Source organism: Colletotrichum jinshuiense, chromosome 10 (genome assembly GCF_051148585.1).
Source record: "Colletotrichum jinshuiense chromosome 10, complete sequence".
NCBI lineage: Eukaryota > Fungi > Ascomycota > Sordariomycetes > Glomerellales > Glomerellaceae > Colletotrichum > Colletotrichum jinshuiense.
This window is the reverse complement of record NC_139303.1, coordinates 1,236,987-1,259,103: the sequence shown is the minus strand read 5'-3', so window position 1 is coordinate 1,259,103 and position 22,117 is coordinate 1,236,987. Positions and strand designations below refer to the sequence as shown.

General features: G+C 52.8%; 4 protein-coding genes across 4 annotated transcripts; 1 reads left to right on the top strand and 3 right to left on the bottom strand.

Annotated features, from left to right (window-relative positions):
- Nucleotides 1-792: 792 nt before the first annotated feature.
- On the top strand, nucleotides 793-5,721 carry EsH8_X_000298 (P-loop containing nucleoside triphosphate hydrolase protein; the record flags this gene model as incomplete). The annotated part of the gene is made up of 1 exon (XM_083274386.1): nucleotides 793-5,721. The coding sequence occupies one exon, from the start codon at nucleotides 793-795 to the stop codon at nucleotides 5,719-5,721; it is 4,929 nt and encodes a 1,642-aa protein (XP_083119778.1).
- Nucleotides 5,722-6,127: 406 nt separating this feature from the next.
- Nucleotides 6,128-7,594, bottom strand: EsH8_X_000297 (uncharacterized protein; the record flags this gene model as incomplete). The annotated part of the gene is made up of 5 exons (XM_083274385.1): nucleotides 6,128-6,659; nucleotides 6,739-7,112; nucleotides 7,190-7,257; nucleotides 7,315-7,351; nucleotides 7,418-7,594. The coding sequence occupies 5 exons, from the start codon at nucleotides 7,592-7,594 to the stop codon at nucleotides 6,128-6,130; spliced, it is 1,188 nt and encodes a 395-aa protein (XP_083119777.1).
- Nucleotides 7,595-10,364: 2,770 nt separating this feature from the next.
- Nucleotides 10,365-14,871, bottom strand: EsH8_X_000296 (uncharacterized protein; the record flags this gene model as incomplete). Its single annotated transcript, XM_083274384.1, has 2 exons — nucleotides 10,365-10,769; nucleotides 10,834-14,871. 2 exons carry the CDS (start codon nucleotides 14,869-14,871, stop codon nucleotides 10,365-10,367), a joined length of 4,443 nt encoding a protein of 1,480 aa, XP_083119776.1.
- Nucleotides 14,872-20,698: 5,827 nt separating this feature from the next.
- Nucleotides 20,699-21,902, bottom strand: EsH8_X_000295 (ketopantoate reductase PanE/ApbA-domain-containing protein; the record flags this gene model as incomplete). The annotated part of the gene is made up of 3 exons (XM_083274383.1): nucleotides 20,699-21,670; nucleotides 21,727-21,793; nucleotides 21,871-21,902. The coding sequence occupies 3 exons, from the start codon at nucleotides 21,900-21,902 to the stop codon at nucleotides 20,699-20,701; spliced, it is 1,071 nt and encodes a 356-aa protein (XP_083119775.1).
- Between the last annotated feature and the right edge of the window lie 215 nt (nucleotides 21,903-22,117).

The window sequence follows — 22,117 nt, the reverse complement described above, 5'->3', positions numbered from 1 at the left end:
CGGAAGGAAATTACGTGTGAATGTTTGGATGTTCGCTGCCGCCCTTTTATTTTTATTCTTTTAGTAGCGTGGACCGCCTTCGTCCCAACCTAATCCAATCCCCCACGCCCGTCTGCACCATTCGCACTCACTAATTAATAGAGTCTATGCCTTTAGGTGACCGCAGGGGTACCGATTGCCCTGTGTCGCCTGCCTGCCGACCAGCTGTTCGTGGCAGCTCGAGGGACAATCCCAGTCCAGAACAAGTTCATCGCATCTTTTTCTCGTTCACCACCGAGATACATCCATCTACAAGGTGTCTCGAGACGGCTCCGTTCTTAGCAGTGCCTCACTTCCCCTCTGCCGATATCCCTACCGTCGTTCCCTTTCCTTCTTTATAGCACTAGGAAACACGACAGCTTGGTGCTGTCAGTATCTTTCCCCTCCGCAATCTCTCCGTTTGTTCGCCTTTGGTGACATTCCACCTCGTCAGCACCGGACAAAACGAAACGCGGTGCATTGTTTACGTTTATATACCTAAGCACCCTGGCCATTACGAGCACCAGACAGTCAAGAGAGCGCTTCCCCATGCGACCAACTGTATTTCAGCTGCTTGATCTTTTGGAGTTGTTCTTGTCTTTGACTTGACCATCAACAAATCCCCCATCATTTTTTCTAGTTTTCGGCAGCTGTTGCGGAATCAAGCAAGGCAAATACGAAGCGAACAATTAAGCCTACGCTTCATCTGCATCACTCCTTGACGACGACAACAATAACGACATACCAAATCGACTTGGGCGACGCTCGCCAACAATGGCGTTCATACGCCAAACATGGACACTCACAAAGAAGAACTGGAAAATAATATCTCGCCATTCCATCGCCGCCGTCTTCATCGCATTCATCCTACCCCTCGCTCTGACAACCTTCTTCAGCTTTGCCAAGAATCTCTTCGTTCCTCCCGCTGTTTATGGGGTCTCCGACTCGAGACAGATTCGATCTCTCGCAGACGCTCTTAACGCTGCAACAAGTTCCGGCAGAGAGACGGTTGTCTTTGTGAATAGCGGCTTCTCTGGAGGTGATATTGACAGCGTCATTGATTCTCTTGCCGACTCTGTTGAAAGAGCCGGCAAGACGGCTCTCCGCCGCACATCCACGGCCGACCTCGGAACCGACTGCCGAAGCAACCTTCGCGGCGTCTCCGAATGCTTCGGCGCCATTGTGTTCCAGTCTTCTCCGTCGGAAGGGCCCGGAGATTACTGGAACTACACTATCCGTAGCGATGGAGCCTTGCGAAGCATCGTCATCAATGTCGACTCGGATAAGAACGATGCTCAGATTTACCTGTTACCGCTCCAGAGGGCAGTCGATGCTGCCATTGCCTCCGTTCAGGCACGCTCGGGGTCTGGGCCAGGAACCGGAGGGTCCTCGCAACTGCAGCAGAGCCCCCTCCCCAGCACCGTCGACGAGTATCCCTTTACCAGTCTGACCCAGGAAGAGCGCGCCATCCGCGTCCGTATCAACTACCAAAGCGCCATTACTAACTGGATGGGAGTGGCTTTCATGACCAGCGTTCTCTTCATCACCTATCATCTCACCGGATTCATTGCCACCGAGCGCGAAAGTGGTATGATTCGTCTCATAGATGCCATGATGCCTGTCAAACGCAGATGGCTTGCCCAGGCTGCCCGAATCATATCCTACCACGTTGCCTTCACACTCATCTACCTCCCTGGCTGGATCATAGGATCACTGGTGCTGCGTGCTGGTGTTTTCGCCCGCACAAGTATTGGAACCGTCCTAGTCTACCATGTTCTCAACGGCATAGCCATGGCATCCCTTTCGATATTGGCCTCTTCTTTCTTCAAGAAGGCTCAGATTAGTGGCATCGCCGCAGTCCTTGTCATCATCCTTCTTGGAATTCTCGCACAATCCATTTCCTACCCGAGCACAGCTACTGTTGGCGTTCTCAGCCTACTCTTCACGCCATGCAACTATGTCTATTTCATCACCTACATGGCTCGGTGGGAGCGAGAGGACGTTCCTACCAACATGTCCAAAATTGCTCCAGAGAGCCCCTGGCAGATTTCCGGCATTGTCCTTTGGGTGTTCTTGATCATTCAGATTCTTGTATATCCCCTGGTCGGGGCCATGATCGAATCCAGCTTGCACGGCACAACTGCCAAAGGCAGGACCATAGTCTTGAACTCAAACGAGACTCAGGCCGACGATGCCGCCGTACGCCTAGAAGGCTTCACCAAGACCTATAGCCCTTCTCGAATCCGTCGCTTCTTTTCGTTTATGTCTCCCGCCCGCGACCCCGTCTACGCAGTTGACAACCTGACTTTGAATGTTCGAAGAGGTCAGATTCTTGCGCTGTTGGGCGCCAACGGTAGCGGAAAGTCCACGACCTTGGATTCTATTGCCGGTACGAACAAGCTGACAAGCGGTGCCATTACCATTGACGGCACCGGCGGACTAGGAATTGCACCCCAGAAAAATGTCATGTGGGATGATTTGACGGTCGAACAGCACATTCAGATCTTCAACAGTCTCAAATCTCCTGGAAATACCGCTTCCAAAGAAGAAATTCGTGACCTGATCAAGTCTGTCGACCTTGAGCTGAAACGGAAAGCTATGTCCAAGACTTTGTCTGGAGGCCAAAAGCGAAAACTTCAGTTGGGCATGATGCTCACAGGAGGAAGTGCAGTGTGTTGCGTTGACGAAGTCAGCAGCGGCATTGATCCTCTCAGTCGGCGAAAAATCTGGGACATCCTCTTGGCTGAACGAGGGCGACGCAGCATTATTCTCACGACTCACTTCTTAGATGAAGCTGATCTCCTTGCCGATCACATTGCCATCCTGTCCAAAGGCACTCTGCGTGCCGACGGGTCATCAGTTGAGTTGAAGGACCGTCTTGGTGGTGGGTACCGAGTCCATGTGCACAAGGACACGGGCATCAAGAACGCCCCCGATGTTGAAGGGGTCCACAAGAAGATCTCCTTTGATCTTATCAGTTACATTGCTCCGTCTTCGGCCTTGGCTGCCCAGGTGATCCGCACTTTGGAGGCCCACGGCATCCATGAGTACAGGTTCTCGGGGCCGACTATTGAAGACGTGTTTCTACAACTTGCAGAAGAAGTCCACGGGGAAGCCAATGACTACGTGCCCGAGTCTGTATCAGACCTCAACGAAAAGAAAGCACCCTTGGACGAGTTGTCACCGGACCAGGTTCTTCCCGTCGGTGTTGTGCCTCAAGGGGGGCTGCAACTGCTCGACGGTAAGCGGATCGGTTATATGAAGCAGGCAGCCGTGCTTTTCCGCAAACGTGTCACTATTCTCAAGACCAACTGGATCCCGTACCTAGCAGCGTTTGTTCTGCCTGTGGCAGCTGCTGGTCTCGTCACCTTGTTTATCAAGGGTCAAGAAGCAAGTGGATGTGCACCTTCGGAAGAGCGCTCACTTGACCAGACCCAGGGATTCAGTCTCACCGATTTCAGCTGGAAGCTAGTGCTTGGTCCAAGCTCGAAATTTGATCTTACCACTGCCGCCAGTGTCCTCCTCCCGGTGCTTAACGCTGCTGGACCCGGCTCGGGTTCTGGTATTGGGTTCGATTCTGAGGTCGGATCGGACTTGGCGAGGCAGTTGCTCGTGGACAACGCCACTCTGGCGGAAACCTTTACTGAGTTTCAAAACACCATCATCGACCGACGGACACAAACCCTTCCAGGTGGAATATGGTTGGGTGATGACTCTGTCGTGCCTAGCATTGCGTACATGGCCAATTACAACGGCCTTATCAACCCGTTACTTTCTCAGAACCTCCTAAACATGCTTCTCAGCAATGTTACGGTAATCATGTCTTGGGCACCCTTTGCTACACCTTGGGAATCCAACGATGGCAACTCGCTGCAGTTTCTCGTCTACACCGGCATCGCGCTGAGCGCTTATCCCGGATTCTTTGCACTGTACCCGAGCTTAGAACGGAGGCGGATGGTGCGAGGCCTTCAATACTCCAACGGTGTTCGACCGTTGCCTCTATGGATGGCCTACCTGGCTTTTGACTTCATCATCGTCCTCGCCTCCACGGCCCTTGTTACCATCATCTGGGCTGCTTTATCGAGCATTTGGTATCACATCGGCTACATATTCCTCATCTTCATGCTCTACGGCTTGACTGCAATTCTTTTGGCCTACGTTATATCCCTTTTTTGCAAGACACAGCTCTCCACGTACGCCTGGGTTGCTGCCGGACAAGCGGTCATGTTTCTGGTGTATTTGGTCGCTTATATGTGCACTGTTACCTTTGCGCCGGTTACCAAAGTGGACCACTATATACTTGTTGTTCACTTTGTCATCTCGGCTGTAGCACCTATTGGCTCTGTTGTTCGGGCTATGTTCCTGGCTTTGAATCTGTTTTCGACAGCCTGCGATGGGCGGCAGCTCGCATCCAACCCTGGTGGTGTTCTTCAGTATGGAGGCCCAATCCTGTACCTGATCCTGCAGTCTATTGCTCTCTTCGGTATCTTGCTGTGGGCTGACAGCGGATCTGTCGGCTCTTCGATCCGGCGACTCTGGCAGCGGCAGTATCAAGAGACGGAAGACGCGGCCGCATCTGACGAGGAACTCGCAAATGAGCTGACAAGAGTAACCACGACACGAGGCAACGATGACGGTCTTCGGGTGATGCATCTAACCAAGACTTTCGGTAAGAATACTGCCGTAGACAACGTTACATTTGGCATCCAGCGCGGAGAAGTTTTTGCCCTTTTGGGACCCAACGGAGCTGGAAAGTCGACTACCATTTCCCTCATCCGTGGAGACCTCAAGCCGAGTCGCAACGGCGGCGAAATTCTGGTCGAGGACAAGTCTGTCATTCATGACTTGCCCGCCGCTCGGGCAAACCTTGGTGTATGTCCTCAGCATGACGCGATGGATCTGATGACGGTTCGCGAGCATCTCGAATTCTATGCTCGCGTTCGCGGTATCCCAGACATTGACCACAACGTTAATGCCGTAATCCACGCTGTTGGCTTACAGGCGTTTTCGACTCGTATGGCGCATGCTTTATCTGGCGGAAACAAACGCAAGCTCAGTCTCGGTATTGCATTGATGGGCAACCCTACCGTTTTGTTACTAGACGAGCCATCTTCTGGCCTGGACGCCGCGGCCAAGCGGATCATGTGGAAGACACTGGCAGCCACGGTACCTGGACGGTCTCTACTCCTCACAACGCATAGTATGGAGGAGGCCGATGCTCTTGCAAGCCGTGCCGGCATCCTGGCCAAGCGTATGCTTGCTCTCGGCACAACGGACAACCTGCGTCATCGCTTTGGCGATGCCCTCCACGTTCACTTGATCAGCAAGACGGCGCCACACACGACACCTAGGGAAACCGAGCAACTCCGCAACTGGGTGACGACTACTTTCCCGGGAGCCAATGTGGAAGAGAAGACGTATCACGGCCAAATGCGCTTTTCTGTGCCGGGGGGGGAGGTTCTTGGGGTCTTCGGCGGCGATAAGGCCAAGGATATCACGCGCGAAAACGAGGACGTTTCATCTAGTGCTGTCGGCCAGCTGGCTGTCATGTTAGAGGAGCAGAGGGAGAAGTTGGGTATCATGCACTACAGTGTCTGCCCAACTTCTCTAGACCAAGTCTTCCTCACGATTGTTGGGAAGCACAACGTTCAAGAGGAGGGCTACAAAGAACCAGAAAAGAAATCTTGGTGGCATTTCGGATAATGATGAATAATACACATGAGGAGCTCAGGGACCGCCATGAGGAAAGGGGGCAAAGAGGATAAAGACTCGCAAAGATAGCCGTCGCCTCTTGTTTGGCTTCGATATACCCAATACACAATGCTATCAGGCAGTTCTTAGTCATAATATATCATCAATTATATTGCATCCGGGTATAAAACTTATCTAACCATCATTAAATCATAGTCAACAATGTCTCCCACTATGTATGTGCCAAGAATACAGAAATTACACGAAGGCCATCCAGCTTGGCCTGTGCATTCCCATGGTGGTTTTCAGTCTTGATAAATGACACCAGCGTTATTTAAAGATCGAAGCACATTATTCACGGCCGATTCCTGCTACCAGCTTGGACAATTCCTGTCTTCATCCCTCGGGATTCATCGATTCAAAATGGCGTACCATCTCTCGGAATCTGATGGAGTTTGGTGGGACTGGAAGGAGCCCATGCCGGTCGAGTACTCGAGGGGTTAAGATTGGACTTGGCTGGGGTGATGGCATCTTCACGAACGCTGGCCAGGCCGAAGATTGACTCGCTCGACTCGTTGACTTGACTGTGGTTCTGGTAAGGTGATACGCGTGTGACCGAGCTCTTCTCCTTCACATGGGTCGATCTCACGCTGGAAACCCCTGAGTCGGTAATCCCCTTTTCCATGTCTTGCGGCTTGGGGAGGTTCGAGTATGCGCGCGCAGGCTGGGTACCCTGCGTTTCAGTCTGGTGACTGTGAAGAGAGTAATTTACTCGCGCCATGACCTTTGGGAACAATGTAGTCAAGAGGGGACGTAGAGTTGGGAGACAGGCGCAGGTGATGGCCGAGGCTAATTCGCCGATGGACCAAAGGGAGGCATCGACGTTGGCCCAAGTGAAGTCTTCTGGGATGTCGAGGTACCTGATTCGCACAATAGAGATAGCGACGGTGCTAACATCGGGTGTTAACAGATTGACATATCGGGCAAGGTGTTGCGTCTAGACAAAGCAGTCAAAGATTGATGACTTACAAAAAACCTAGGCTAAAGATGCCCATGAGAAGGAACTTTTGCTTCCGAGGTAGGCTAAGGTGCCAGAAGATGGGCAGCGGAAGCGCGAAAACGGCGACGTCGGTAATGATGTTCCCCGCAGCGTTGACGTACCACTGCGGCTGACTTGGGATGCACTTCGCCTTGACGGACTTGTCCCAGAAGCCCTCGACGGGGAGGCATTGAAAGGTGGCGATGAGGAGCTGGGAGGTCGACCAGGCCCCGACGATGACTGTGGCAACGGCGTAGATTCTGCGCATACGTGGGACGGCCATGATGCGGTAGTACTGGCAGAGGAACGAGAGCTTGATGGCGAGGAGGGCGATATTGTAGAAAACAAGGGAGATGTAAAACATCTTCAACGTTTTCGTGTAAGTCAACCCGTACGTGCAATAGCAGCAACTTGCTTGCGACCCAGAGAAGTTCTACTTACGTGCAAATATTCGGTTATGTCTGCGGGTGTCAGGAGGACGATGTGCCTTCCAAGCCCGTGTGTTGTCACTATTTTCTAGGTTAGCCAATTAGCCCTTGCAGAACACAATCCGGAGGAGAGCTTACTGAGGGCGATGACGATGCCACAGCCCGTCGTGGCCAACTAGTATCGAGTATCAGTCCCAAACTTATTCGGAAGCTCCCTCCAATCGAGGGCGGCGCCACTTACAAGGGCGGCGACAGTGAGCATGTCATCGATGCCATACAGCACAATGACTTTGGTTCTCGTGTAGAGCCTCAGGCTGACCATGGTAGCAGAAAACATGACGCAGAAAACCACTGATCCGACAACGGCGGTTCTCTGGTCATCGGCATAAGCCTCCGGCGGTATATTCGGGGAGTCCATTCTTGCCGCCGGCAGATTTGGACAGATTGGTAAACACACTGGCGAGAAGCACGGGCAGAGCAGGCCAAATTTCAGCGGAAACTAACCGGTAGGTCAACGGGCGCCGCCCGTGTGAAGGAGGAAATCACAAGCCTCAGTTGGTGAATTACAAGATTTTCGGGGGCATTGGGAGAATAAAAGAACTAAGGAAAAGCCAGTACCAGCAGCACCAGCGGCAACAACGAACCAGTTCTGGGTGTGAGAGCTTGAAGTAAGGCGACGGGAACGGGGGGTATCCAGAGTTTCCTTAAGAGTTTAAGAGCATTTGAGCGAGGAATTGCCTTTCGACCACGAGCGCGGCCCAGTCGGAACATCCCCCTCCCATCGTCACCGAGTCATACTGCTTCTGCCCAAGGAGGTTCGTGAAGCCGGCCATCCCATCCCGGCCTGGCTGGCAGGTACACTTACACAACGCAACAGGAAACGAAGTGGAAACAGGTCAATTGGGGATTTTTTCTGTCTTCTACCCATACATCACCCTAGCTCCATAGACAGAGTCGCGAATATGTGTGGAAATGGCAGGATTCTTCCTTGTTCAAACTTGTCACTGTCGAAGTAATGGGGGCGGAAAGGAAGTTTGTATCAACCAACGACGGGCTCATCCTTACATCTTGGGTCTTCAGGAGACGTCTGTGCTTGTTATTTGGTTCTGGGTCCCCCGTCTATCTCGATCAGAGTGTGTGGAGAATGAATGCTGAGAGATGTATGTGGAGGAACTCGTGCGGGTTAAACGGGAGGAGCATAGTGTATATAGCGGGAAAGCTAGTCGGGGGAAGGGAACAAGTAAACGAGGAATAGAGGGTCACCAAGGAACCGAGGATAGAGAAGGAGTGAGCCACTCGAGGATAAAAGATCGGATATATATTTGACTTTCCCGCCGTCAGGCGACCTGTATGTAGCCGCACTTGCAACTGACCGAGTGGCTCATATCTGGATATGGCTTCTTCAGCTGCGATCTTGAACTTTCCCCCCGAACGACAGCAACAACCAGGCCAGTCAGAAATAAAATGCCCAATGAAGGAATAGAAAGAACGCACGGTTATTTGGACTCGCGATGGCAGCGGAGAAACCTGTTTTGGCAGGCCCGGATGTGTCGTGTTGGGAACGCTGCAAGCTTCGAATCAGGAGCAAAAATTAGGCGTGCTCGAGTTACGACGCTCAGTCCCCCCGATTGAGTTGCTCTAGTTACTACCCAAAATTCTTGGCTTGTATTTCTTGTTACATTTATGTCGTCCCGTTCTTCTTGCTCTTTCCCCTCAAGGCCATTCCCACTCAAATTTTCCGACTCCATTTAATACTGAGAACTCGTGAAAGATATTCAGCCACTAGGGAAGCAAACTGACTAAGACTAGTCAAAACCTGCAGAAAACGAACAAGAGAGTAGCGGGCGAGTTTTTGTATCGGCAACCTCTGTCTGAACTCTATATGGACTCATATTTTCTACTCCTGTCATCTTTCATTTTCGACAGGAAGGGAACGAGAAGTGCCTCAGAGTGAAGACCCAATTACTGCATTCCCTCATGCCCAAGAGGCCATCTTGGGCGCGATTGCAACCAAACATCTAGTTTGGATTCACGCTTTTAACTCCAGCGGCGTCTGAAGGAGCACGTATCGTAGCCATGCAATTTCTGTTCTTGTTGCTGTTGCCACTACCCTGAAACGGTACATCCTCCTTGACACCATCTCCAAGGCCCCTCCCTGCCTTATCTGACGCGCCGGATGCTTGGACCAAGCCTTGGGCTGAACGCATGTTCCTTCACCTATTTCCTACAAATCCCTGCCTATCGTTTTCTCTTGTTGTCCGCCTACCTTCGCCAGCTTGCTTCCCGTCCCCATTGTTCCCAGAAGTGGGTAAGTGGGTGTATATTGATTCGGCCAGGCCGCATGAAAAGATCATCACTTCCTGGAGCCGGTACGTGACACATGTGACGAACTCCAATGTGCCATGCGGGTTTGAATAGCACAACCAGCATATGGTGAGGGGGTTCGCCACGTACCGGTATTGTCTTATCGACAACGTCATTGTATTATAACTCCATCATTACTACTGAAGCACATCCGACTCGGGCCGGTGACAAGACGTCTTGGGCTCTTGATACACAGAATTTGTCTTGTGCGGCATGCACTCCAGATTCTGTGTCTGCCGGCCCCCCGCCCCGAAAACAAATGACAACAAAAGAATGAAATAGGGTGTTGGAGAGGTGACCGAAATGGTATATCGCGTTGAGAGCCATAAGATATAATATGTACACTTTGCAAAAACGATAGACAAACGCCTCCCAAGTGCCGAGCCTAGTAGTGCTCCTGTACCCTTTGCCCACGCAGTCCGTATGCTTTTGCCATGGTATGCCTTCCGTTTTCCCCAGAATTCTATGTCATCACGCTTCGACGGCTATCCGATTTCGAACCTGTCCCTCACTTTGACGACAAACTCCGTATTCGCAGATCACCATGATAGAATGCCGCGGTCGCAATCGCAAGATGCTAGCTTTATTACCGGCGTGTCCGCGAAGCTGCTGGATGAAGCAATTCCAACCGGTAACATACAGTCATGTAGATGTCGGTTATCATCGTACCATCGCCGATATGCTCTCCTGATGTCCCAAAATAAAGGGGACTAAAACACAACGCCGCCTTCCGGCTGAACAATGCGCTTTCCAGCGTCTGATTCTTTTTTTGCTTGTTAAAAAATTACTTCGAAGGCAGATGGCTCTCGACTTGGAGGATCTGTCTATACTGTGGGATCGGTTGGTTCTTTTGGCGGCGGCTCTGTGGGCGAGTCTTTCTGTGTGTTCATAGGTTTCGTTTGGCCGCCATGTTCTCGAGTATTTCGGATGTTGAACCAGCCACCCCGTTCCCACTGCCCCGGTGCATATAGGCATGATGAACGAACGTCATCCTCCACGATTCCAAGCAATAGGGTGTTGAGTCGCTTGAAGTCTATAGGCTTGAGGATCCAGCCATCAAAACCGGCATCTATGTACTTATCCTTCTCACGCTCTATGAGGGATGCCGACACTGCGAAAATGGGAATTCCGCCATTATGGGTCGCTATTGGGGAATGACCACCATGATCACTGGATTGCTCGAAAGCTCGTATCATTTTAGTGCTTGTAAGTCCGTCAACAATTGGCATCTAGAAAACGGATGGCGTTAGCTATAATTAGATACTCAAAGGCAGCAAGCAAATGTTGGCATACCTGCATGTCCATCAAGACAACATCAAAAGACTTGGACTTCTCATGGTAAACCGTCGCACAGTCTTCACCGTTCACGGCATGAGATACCTGGTGACCAGACTTCTCCAGGCGCTTCCGCAGGATTCTCGAGTTAATAGGGTCATCTTCAGCAATGAGAACCTGCAACTTAGTGTCATCGAAGGCTGAGACAATACTAGGTGCAGTGCCTATAGTGTCGGCGTCTGATGTGCCTCGGCCCTTATAATTCTCGGGGACTTCGAAAAGAATTCGTGATGATTCGCTCTGCTGTGGCCTCGAAGACGGCTGGTCGAGATACTCATCAGGCACCTTAATCGCCCTTAGAGGCGTTTTGGAGTCTACAACGTTGGTATACCCTAATTGGGGAGGCTGCGAGGGCTCAGCGGTGGAATTTCTCGCTGGGGACTCCACGGATCTGGAAACCAAGGCGGAGGCATTGTTGCCATCTGAGGATACCGGTCGGTTCAGGGTTTCCCTCGAGTACCGACGTTGGGGAACCGGCCGGCTCGAGTCGACTTCTCCGATAGAGAGCGGTGTCTGAATTGCGTCGATCAGTCGATCCGCGTCGCTTCGAGAGCTTCGTCCGCTATCTCTACTGTCCCCTGTGGCAACGCTCCTTTGGCTCTCGAAACTTTGCGTCTCGACACGTCCTGTATCCGTCACGCTCTCGTCGACCAATGACAGCTTGCTACCACGGTCAATCAGCATCAACTCGCCGTCATTATCGGGCATGACGGCCGTCGTGACAGAAGCCACGCTGGATGCCGTGGCAGACTTTGCAGATTTCTGACCGCCCTCGGCAGGTACAGGAACGTCCTCGGGAAGGTCGAATGGTAGCTGTATGACAAATCTCGACCCTTTCCCTGGTTCCGACTTCAAGCGCAACTGACCGTCCATATTGCGGACGATCCTAGCAACGACAGCCAGCCCTAACCCCAGAATCCTATGGCTTTTGCCGGTATCGTCGTCATTCTGAGATGCGTGCCTATTTTCATCAAGCTCGACGCTGATTTGTTCGAGGTCTCGAAACAACGTATCAACTTGCTTAGCAGTCATTCCCTTGCCGGTATCCTCTACGACAATCTCGATGCGCACTCGTCGGTCCAAAACCTCGCTAACATAGAGCTCAACTTTGACTGATCCACTCGTGGTGTTCTGCACCGCATTGGCTGCGATGTTAGAGATAGCCTGCCTAAGACGCCGACTGTCGCCGCATACGTGTTGTGGTAAGCCAGGATGTTCGACAACCTGATATTCGATGCCCTTTCTCTTGGCATCGTTTGTAAACGGCTCTGTTGCTTCCCGTATGCACATTCCAAAGTCGAAGACCTCATCCTTGATCAGATTTTGACCTTCCTCCGTTTTAGTCAAATCCAGCAGGTCGTTGATGACGTATATCAGCGACTTGGACGCCGAATGCGACTTGGCAAGGTTATCACGCGTCTCCTGGTCAAGCGAGCCTTCCAGTGCAATTTCGAGGTAGTTGATGATGGCGTTGAGCGGCGTACGAACTTCGTGGGCTGAGTTGGCCAGCAAAAGTCGTGTGAGGCGGCTGTTCTGCAATGCAGCCTCTTTCTGTCTCCAGACCTCGATAAATTTGCCGTAGACCAAGCAGAGTACGGCGGCTGTTTCGACCTGCTCCTCGGTCCAATCTCGACATTTTCCAAGCACGGTTTCGTGCCATGTTCTGAAGCTTTTTCTTGGTTCCAGGTATGCAGCGGTTCCCTCGCGAAGAGTCTTCTCGTAGGGGTTGCCGGCCCACTTGACCTCCTTAATTTGACCTTTTCGAAAGAAGACGATGAAGTCGTTACCTCCGACGCTCAGGGGAACGTAAAGCAAGCCTGCAATGACGGTAAACTCAAGAGGATAGCGCAGGTCCGGGAAATCCTCCCGTATGTCCTGGGACGTGACGACGGATGTGAGCTCGCGCAAACGCAGATATTCCAGCATGACCAATGCCTCTTGCGAATGCTCAAGATCACCTAGTATTTTGGTTTCCCCTTTGATGGAGAGCATCCCAAAGTCGGCGTCGAATAGCTTCAATAGATCGTCAGAAGAAGCAATGATGTAGCCTGACGGGTTCTTCTCCGAAGGCGCTGTATTGATGAGCTTCCGAGCCTGTAGCCGAGTAGCATAGGACAATCTCTCAATGTTGCGCGATGCGGTATCTCCTACCAGACGACACATTTTTCGGATGGGGAACGATACACGCATGCCCCGGCGGCCGTAAGAATGACAAGCAATGAGACCCCACAATTCGTTGAAGGCGCTAATGGACACCGACATCGATGATCGAACAGCCATATTTTTCAAATATTTGAGGTGGATGGGTGACATGGAGCGAAGGTATGAATGGCTGAGATCCAGCGGCACATCGAAGTCTTCCTTCGTATTACAGACAAGACGTGCGGTTTCCAAATCTCTGTCGTAGAGAAGCCTTACTTTGTTCAGCTTGTACAGCTCACGAGCCTGCCGGGGGATGTCGGAGGCGGGGAAGTGTAGGCCCTTGTACAAATCCTTGGTGTGGGTGGTGTCGACAAGCTCTGTGACGACTTTCCCGTTATAGGAGGAATCGAACTGGTAAATCATGACCCGGTGAAAGCCGGTCAGTTCCTTGACGATGCCCACCAGGATCTTGAGGAAGCTCTCCAAACTGGGCGCCGCAGCAAGCTGCTCCTGTACCTGAGACATGATATCGAACACCTGCATGGCCCCGGCATCACCTCTGCGTTTGCGTGCGCTCCTCAGAACTCGTAGCGGTTTGCTGAGAATCTCGGTACTTTCAGCCAATTCCTCCGAGGTGGGATTTGATTGCAACGTATCTTCTGGGGTGAAGACTGTAGCCTCCTCTGGTGGTCGCAGCGGGAATTGGTGGTCGTCGTCTAATTCGACTTCGCAGATCACTAGGTCGGGGTGCGCCGGATTGATGTGGATGGCACACCAGAGTTTGACGCTCTTCTTCTTAGGTGGTCGTATGGAGAGGCTGAACACTTCTGGTCCATTGATGGCTGGGTCGGCATCTTCGTCGCGAATGAAGTCGATGTGATCCAGGAGATTATCTTGCTGCTCCTCGGTCAATATATCAAGAAAGCTGTTGAGACGAAACAGGTGCTGCGGCGAGTATCCAGTCAACCTCTCTGTGTTCTCGCTAGCGTAGCGAACAGAAAACCGCCCATCGGGTTCTTCCCGAATAGCCACAAGGGCACCAAATCCTTGTACAGAGCCAGGAGTATGGATAGGCTCATCCTCACAACGCTGGAGAACGCCGTCGGTGCCTGTGATAACATGGTGCCCCTCTTCTGTCATGACGTGCTTGAATCGCGTCGTGAACAAGCAGTCACTGCCCGTGTCGCCGAGAACCCCAGTCGGGGGAGGCGCCTGAGCTTGCGAAGAATCATCACCTTGTGCCGAGTCTTCTTCGCCGTCCGACGCAATATCTTGGAAAATCTTGAGGGGTTGCGAGCTGGCATGGCGCGCGGCATCGGCTTGGACACTGGACAATGGACCGGAACCCACGTTCTTCCTCCGTTCCAGAACTGCTTGACGATCGCTCGGCGAGGAAATGTTGGACGGGAGGGACTGGGCCGCGGAAGTGGAGGTGGAACCGCGGCGGGAGACGGCTTCAAGGGCGGCGGTATCTATACGGGGGTTGCCTGGACGGGGGCCCTGATACTGACCGTGGTCAGGCACTCGTGGAAAGTAGTCGTGTTCGCCAGAGACCCTGCCGGTGCGGTCAACGCTCACGACGGATCGAATTGGGAAGACTCGATCTGACGGGTCTGGACTGGCACCATGGCCTAGCTGGCGGTCGGAACTGGCACTCCAGGAGGAAGAACAGCTCGGGGCAGCAGTGTGGGTGAGGACGGCAGCGGAGTTGACGGTGGTGGATGGATCTGCCACATGTGGCGCGGCGGGGTGGGAGTGAGAGCTCGCGAGAGGAGTCGCCTCGGAAGAGTCGTCAGTCGAGGAACGGTCGGCGAAGGGAATGGAAGGCCGCCGGGTATGAGACTGGGAGTCCATGATTGAAGAAGAAGCAAAGACCTAGAAGCCCATAAATTCCCACGTAGTTACAAGCTGGACAAGGCCTCGCCGGAGGCTCTAAGGTCCGCGGTCAGTGGGACTCGGCATGGGGCAACAACGCAGGAGGCCCTTGATCCGACTGGGCAAAAACAATGTAGGGAAGAAGGCTTGAGATGATGATGGTGACGAAAACCTTGGTAGGGAAGAAAGCACCGAGGGCTTGCCGGCGGGCAGTCACCGTGGCCTGACCCCCTTGTATGCGTGCCCTTTCCCTTTGTCTGGTGCGGTGCGTAGGATCAGCTACTCGATCTCGAGAGGGGCGAGCGAGCGGTATGGGAATGTCGCGGTGGGATGCAATTTTGCGCGACGAGGTTAGCGGTGCTGGGCCGGGGTAGGAAGTAAGGGCGCGCAGGGTCGGCTCGCTGTGGACAACGGCAACAAATAGAGAAAGAGACGTCTCTAATTTTATTTTGTTTGGTCGACCTGTCCGATGCGCTGCGGGCGTGGTGCGGAGAGGGAGGTGTAAACTTCAGCCCTCGGATTCCTCGATTGTCGGCCTGCGGCGCTGGTGGCGTAAGTGGACGGGTGGGTTGGTTGATACAGCGGCAGCAGCAGTGGGAGTAGTAGCTAACAGTAGGAAGGGCAGCCAAACCACCAAATGCCACAATCCTCGAGATTCATTCAAAGTGAGGCTAAAGGGCGCAGGGTGTAGAACGGATAGTTAGGTACATGTACCCTAGGGCAAGTAAAGTTGGGGGTCCAGTGTGATGAGGAGTGAGAAAGAGACAAAAAAGATCAAAAGGAAGACCCGGTGGCCGACCCAGCACCTTGGAAGCAGAAAGAGGCGGGACGGGGGGTTTCGCAAGCACCAACCCGAGAGCGGCAAGGAGGAACAACCATCATCAACAAGAAAGGCCAAAAAATAAAGCCAAAATGGAGAAAGCAAAAATTATATCAAAAATATCGGCAAGGCAAGGTAGACAAGGCAGACCAAGAAAGGCAAGGGCAGACAGAACCGGCGGGGCAAGGCCCTGTTACCTAGATGCAGATAGGCCGAGATGCGAAGCACCTTGAGGAGGAACGGCAGGCCCAGGTAAGTAGATGCAGACAGAGTAAGGTCAAGCCAGGCGATGTGTTGGTTACCTGGGGCAAGGCGAGGAGAGACGAGGCGATGAAAGTAATTCGAGGCAAATGAAAGACGCGAGCAGCTGGGTCGGCCTGAACTCAACCGCCGAGGAGCACAGCACAGACAGGCAGGATGCAACACAAACAAAGCTGTGGGTGGCGCAAGCAATCGCAATCGCAATGGCACAGGGCAGGAGGAAGGAAAAGCAACGGACTTGGCACACCTGGGTCCGGGGAGGGGCAGAGAAACAGAACAAAGCGGCAAGGGTCTTCTGCTGCTACCTACTGCCTTACCTTGCACTTGGCTACCTAGTAGTCCAAAAAGTCCAGCCCACAACGCAACGACAGTCCACCGTCGGCTGCAATAGACAACAGTGCATAAGGAGAGCATCCGTACCCGTACCGCATACAGGTAGGTGCAGGCGATAGTACAGCGGACCAGCCAGCACCAGCAAGCTACTATGGTACCCACTGGAACGACCTGCTGCTGCAGCGGACCCAAGAGTGGCGGCTACTGACCGGGGGTATCCCCTACTACACCAGGGCCCATGAGTGGCGCGAGGGATTATGGATGCGCCGACTAGGCTCTTTTAGCGTGTCGATCTCTGATCAAGTGGCCATCGTGGAACATCATGGGCCAAGCTTGTCCATCAGCCATTCTGCCCCCACAATGTACCAAAGATGATGCCCTGGAACGAGGTACGTACCGCTCCCGCTTGCAGCATGACGCGCTGCCTTTCGTTTGGTTTCCCAGAGCACGAGACACAAGCCAAGACAAGACAAGGCAAGGCCGTAGTATGCAGCATTTGCATAATCACTGGTGGTTATTCAACCCATCGCTCAAGACATGGTGAGATGTGGCCGGGGATGGTCCCGGTCTTGAGAAGAAACGCCAATGGTCCTTCCACTTGTCTGTCCAGGAGCGACGGCCATCATTGACACGATTACTATTTACAGCTCGTAGACACGGTAGAGGCAATCAAACAACCCTGCTGAGTGGTGTGCACAGCAACTGCGTGCCGCCTACCAAGCAGACAATGTCTGTGGCCAACGGACATGGGTGAGCCGCGGGTACGTATGTATGCCTTACAAGCCCGGAAGTCAGGCAAGACAGGTTCTTGTTTGGGCCCTGACTGGGAAGAAGGTGAAGAGGGACGGAAAAAACTTGGGACAGATAGTGTACACTGGGAAGCCCAGCCAAAAGCCGACTGTATATCTGATCCATCTGCAACCTGGTTACGGAGGGAAAGGACCCATCAACACGACGGTGCTCTCCCGCAATCAGGAAGGCGCTCCACAATGGCAACGGAGGGGGAAGAATAAGAAGGAGAAGTCGGTGGAGGCATGGGCACTGTACCCCATATTGCCCTGCGAGCGGCAATTGCCCGAAACGCCGACCCACGGCTCAACTTCACCGACGTCAACACAGAATCCCATCATCCACTGCTCTGAGATGGGTCTCGAACGCGGGTTCTAGACGAACGGGGTATCCAGCGGAAGAGTCTTAGACCCTATACCCTAGAAGGGGAGAAAGAGTGTTTGCCAACACAGAAGCGTTTGAATCAAGCCACGGCAACGATCGGCCTAGAGCGAGGCTGCGGCTGTGGCCAAGGCTGTTTGTGGGAACCTAGACAGCCAGAAAAATGCCAGCAAAGGGACAGGCCCAGGCAAGACAGATTCTGGAATGTGTCATTACCATAGTGTGTATCCGTACATAATATCCAGAACGCATTGCACCCCTTTCCCCCCACCTGTGGCCTTGTCCAGCTACAATCCTAGGAAGCGCTTGGCAAAGTTACATTGGTCTTCCCGGAGCTCGTACCAAGAAGGACATTGTACCCGGCTGACTGGGTGCCCCCCAATGCTTATGCCCGCTTCACCATCCTTGTCTGCCTTCATCACATAGTACCTCCACTTGACGGCGTGTCCGTTTTGTTGAAAAAGAGGTCTGGCCAGGATGTTATGCGACGACAAACGCAAATTGTTCGAAAGGTTAAGGAGGGGGAGTGAGTGGGTGGGGAACGGGCGGAACTGGAGCCATCAGAATCCCATTGTTTGAATGAGCGGGAATCGTGAAACCGACTTTTTTCTCGCCAAAGGTGCTGCTTTGGTTGCCGCCGTTTCCCCCCTCTGCATTGTATCTCTACCCCCGTCAGTCCGTGTAACTCGGCTTCTGGTTGTGCACTCAGTAACAGGGACATGGGGAAAAGGGTGTCCCACTCAATGGGCCGTGAAGCGCTCCCCTTTCCCCCCTACCTGTTTCCCCTTTGCCGAGTGGTGCTCAGCTGTCAGTGGTAGGGGAATGAGCTTTCAACCCACCCCACCCGGCGGGGAAAGGTACGAATTCGCGCTCTTGGAGCAATGGGATTTTTAAAAATGCCTATGCTTCAGAGGGATGTGCGAGTGTCGATCCCTGCTTGAAGGAGGGGTACACCTGGTGGATACCTTGGGCACGGTACCACCGAATGCCACTGAGCAGGTTGTGCCTCCTCCTCTTCTTTTTTTTCCCTGCTTTTTCGTGGCCATGATACCAGAGGGGTAAGTAGGCCTTGCAATCACTGTGAGGAAGGCAAAGTGAGTGCATTGCCAACGGATTCATTCACCTCTTCCTTACCTTGCTCTCACCCCTGCGCTTTCTGTCTCAATCCAAGGTTGGCAACGCAACCTGGTATCTTCCTCAGCTATTGAACAACAGGGCCAGCCATCCAGGGGGCTTTCTTGCACTTGAGAGGTTCCAGCCAGAGCATTTGTTCCTTACACTCGGAGGCTCTGGTCCGGATGCTGCATTGCAAAAGATGCGGGCTGGAACGCCGTCTGTGTTAACATTGCAGTATATCCGTGTCCTGCATTTGGGTGGGGTGGTTTCTTCTTTTTCTCTTCCTTCTTTCCCCAACTCGTTCTTAACTCCCAACTGCCGACAACTTCCGACAACTCGTCACCAACCAAAGCCTCAGTCTCACTTTCCGTTGTGCTACCGGTAGTCGCGTGTCCTACCAAGCCATATCGCACTTCTAGCTCTTCTGGCCCTTTCAGCCCTGTCTGCTGCTGCTGCCATGGAATTAATTGTGCAGACCATACCAACATCTAATGGGTAGATGGCAATAAAGATTTTACAAGAACCTTTAGTTGTTGGTGTATCAACGCCAGAGCCGGACTCGCAAGCCGTGGCATATAGTATCCTGAGTCGAGGAACCTACCGGAAAGAAAGAACAATACCATGCCAGCCCATGCAAGTCATGTCGTGTCGTCATCGTGGCCAGTGCTTCATGCGGCCGGAGCTCTCGTTCGAATCATGGTGGGCCCCCCCCACTCTCACCCCACAGAGATCCAATCCAGTTCAGTCTCACTCGACAGGACGACTGGCAACCGCTATGTACACTACATAGCGTAGAGTCTTGCCAGGAACATTTCGGTTGGGTGCGGCCATGAATGAACCCTTCTTGTGCCGGTGAGAAAGTAGGAGATACCTACCTACGTACCTTTGGATGGGAGGCAAACTGCTTCTCAGTTTACGACGCCACCGCCACACACTTGTCAGCACCGCCATCATCATCAGATGCAACACGACGTCAGCGCGTCTAGGTCACTTACGGTATCATGTCTCGCTCATCTCCCGGTGGAACAAATTACCTAGTGTGCCGCTCTAGCTATGCTTCGACATTTTTTGCTGATTTCTTCGAACACAATACCACATAACCTGTGGACAAACGTTACTTGAACCTCGGCAAAACCCAAAAACTAAAAATTAGAAAAAGATTTAAAATGAAATAAAAGGAGGAGGGGGGCTTGTTTCATTCTTTTCGGCCGAGACTCGGTGCTGATTATGGCATTACATCGCCAAATCTCATAACCTAAAGGCGTGGCTTTTTCCTACTGGCCCTTACTCGTACCCGGGTCCATTGAGCAACCATCTTAGCCAGTCGAGGAACCAACCATTCATCATGGGCCTTGAGCATCGTTTCGCACTAGATGAACCTGTCTGCCATGGCCTACCGCGCTCCGACACGTGCCGGGCCCGGCTTGAGACGGTCTGGGCCGCCGAATGGTGGAGTCAACGGTAGACCTGACACTCTGCCTCCTTTGTCCTGAGACGCTGGGCAGCTGCCACTCACGTGCTTCTCTTTGCACATCATCCAACACACTGTTCGGAAACTTCAATAACCACATCGTATTGTAGGTCGGTCTAGATACAGGTGCCGTTGAGGCAAAGGGACAAATGCCGTCAACACCACCGACGCTGGTTTAGGCAAGGGAAATGGAAGCGTGAAAAACTTATTCGGTAGTGTTTTGTTCGAGGGACATGACTGTGCTTGCCGAGCCTCCATATCCATCACTTTTCGCGCTGCATTTGCAATACGGCTTCAAGTCCCCCCCCCCCCCCCCCCCCCCCCCCGGGCGAGTTCCTTGACACTGGCTTGAAACTCATGCATATATTATTGGCCAGCTGTGAATCTCTTAGAACTCGGCCTGTTCGTATAGATATCCTACGTGGACTTGTCCGTATATCACATTGACTGCAGTTGGGTATGGCCAATCCTATTTATATCCGGCCGTGTCCTGACACCTTGAGTATCCTACAGGGGAACAACCCGCCTTGAAGAAGATTGCACATAGTCAACATCGAATGAGATGAGATGTCTTTCCACATCTACGGACGGCATGTCGAAATACTGATGGCGAAAGATCGCAAGTACCGTAAATCCTACAACTTCCCCTGGGGTTTCCTCTCCTCACGCGTTCTTTGGGCGCTCTTGAGAAGGGCATACAGAGTCTGCAACCGCGGCATCTCAACGCCGTGAGCCCTGGCTATTCTCACAGGGTTGCCTAGAATCACCTCTAGCTCCAACGGTCGTCCGGCCTCCCAGTCCAGCAACATGCTAGGCCTAGCTCCCGTGTTCCGCTCCGTGCTCTTGACGATGCGATCCGGCTTCGCCAGATCATCCGGAAATTCCCTGCCCAGGATCTTAGGCACCGCCGCTCTTATCTCATTCATAATGCCCACCACATGCTCCCGAAGTTCCGGGTCCGTCACCATGTCAGCATTACCCCTACCCCCACTCAACACAGCGCTCGGGTTGAATGCCGCGTTGATGCAGAGTTTGTGCCATCGCACCGTTTGCAGTCCGATTTCGTCATGAGACTCGACGTCGCGGATACCGCCCCAGCCAGGTCCCCACCACGTGCCAAGTTGCTCGACTGCCCGTTGACCGAGCCGGCCGATCTCAGCGTCACCCGTTCCAAGCCCATTAGTATGTGGGCCGATGCTCACCCTCGTCCAGCGATTCTGCCTAATCACGCCCGGCGACGTCTGCTCGGCACTGACAACCGTCACAGCGCTTACAATGGGGTTGTTGGGGAACCGCTCGCGGAAGGGCTGCTCGACACCCACGCCGTTTTGGATGAGAACGATGCTGGTAGTTTGCCCTACAAGAGGCGCAATCATGGAGGAGTCATCTGAGCGATCCGGAAGCGCCTTGGTCGTCACGAAGACATAATCCCATGCCGTCTTGGAACCGTTCTTTACCGATGAGGCAGCTGCTTCGACGGACGGAAACGCGGCATGTGGTTTGAACACGTAGTCGCCAAAGGAATGAGTTTGTAGCTTTACACCGGAGTCATTAATGGCTTGGTAGTTGGACCTGGCCACAAGTGAGACGTGGACGTTGCGCTGAGGCTGGCACATCTGTTAGCATATCCCAATGCCACCTAGAAAGAGACCAAGAAACTCACATGGTGTAACCGCGAGGCGTAGAAGCATCCCACAGCGCCAGCCCCAATGAAGATAATATTTACAGCGCTGTAAGTTGTCGATTCTGGTCAGCTCTGTCGTGGAAACGAGACACCCCTACTTGGGTGCGAATATGGTAGGCGTACCCATCGCTGGAGTGATCTCTCTCTGAGCCCATTGAGATCTACTCTCTAGGAAAGTTGAAGAAGTTCCAAGTGACCGAGAAATACCTGTGTCTGGAGACAAAAATATCTGGCAAGTCACAGGATCTATCGTGAGTCGCCTGAGAAGAGGTCAAAAGTAGGGCAACTACACTTGACCGAGGTGTAGTTGGAACTATCCCGAAAAGTTGCCGACTGGCACTTGTAACGTTGTGCCCCACTTCATAATGTC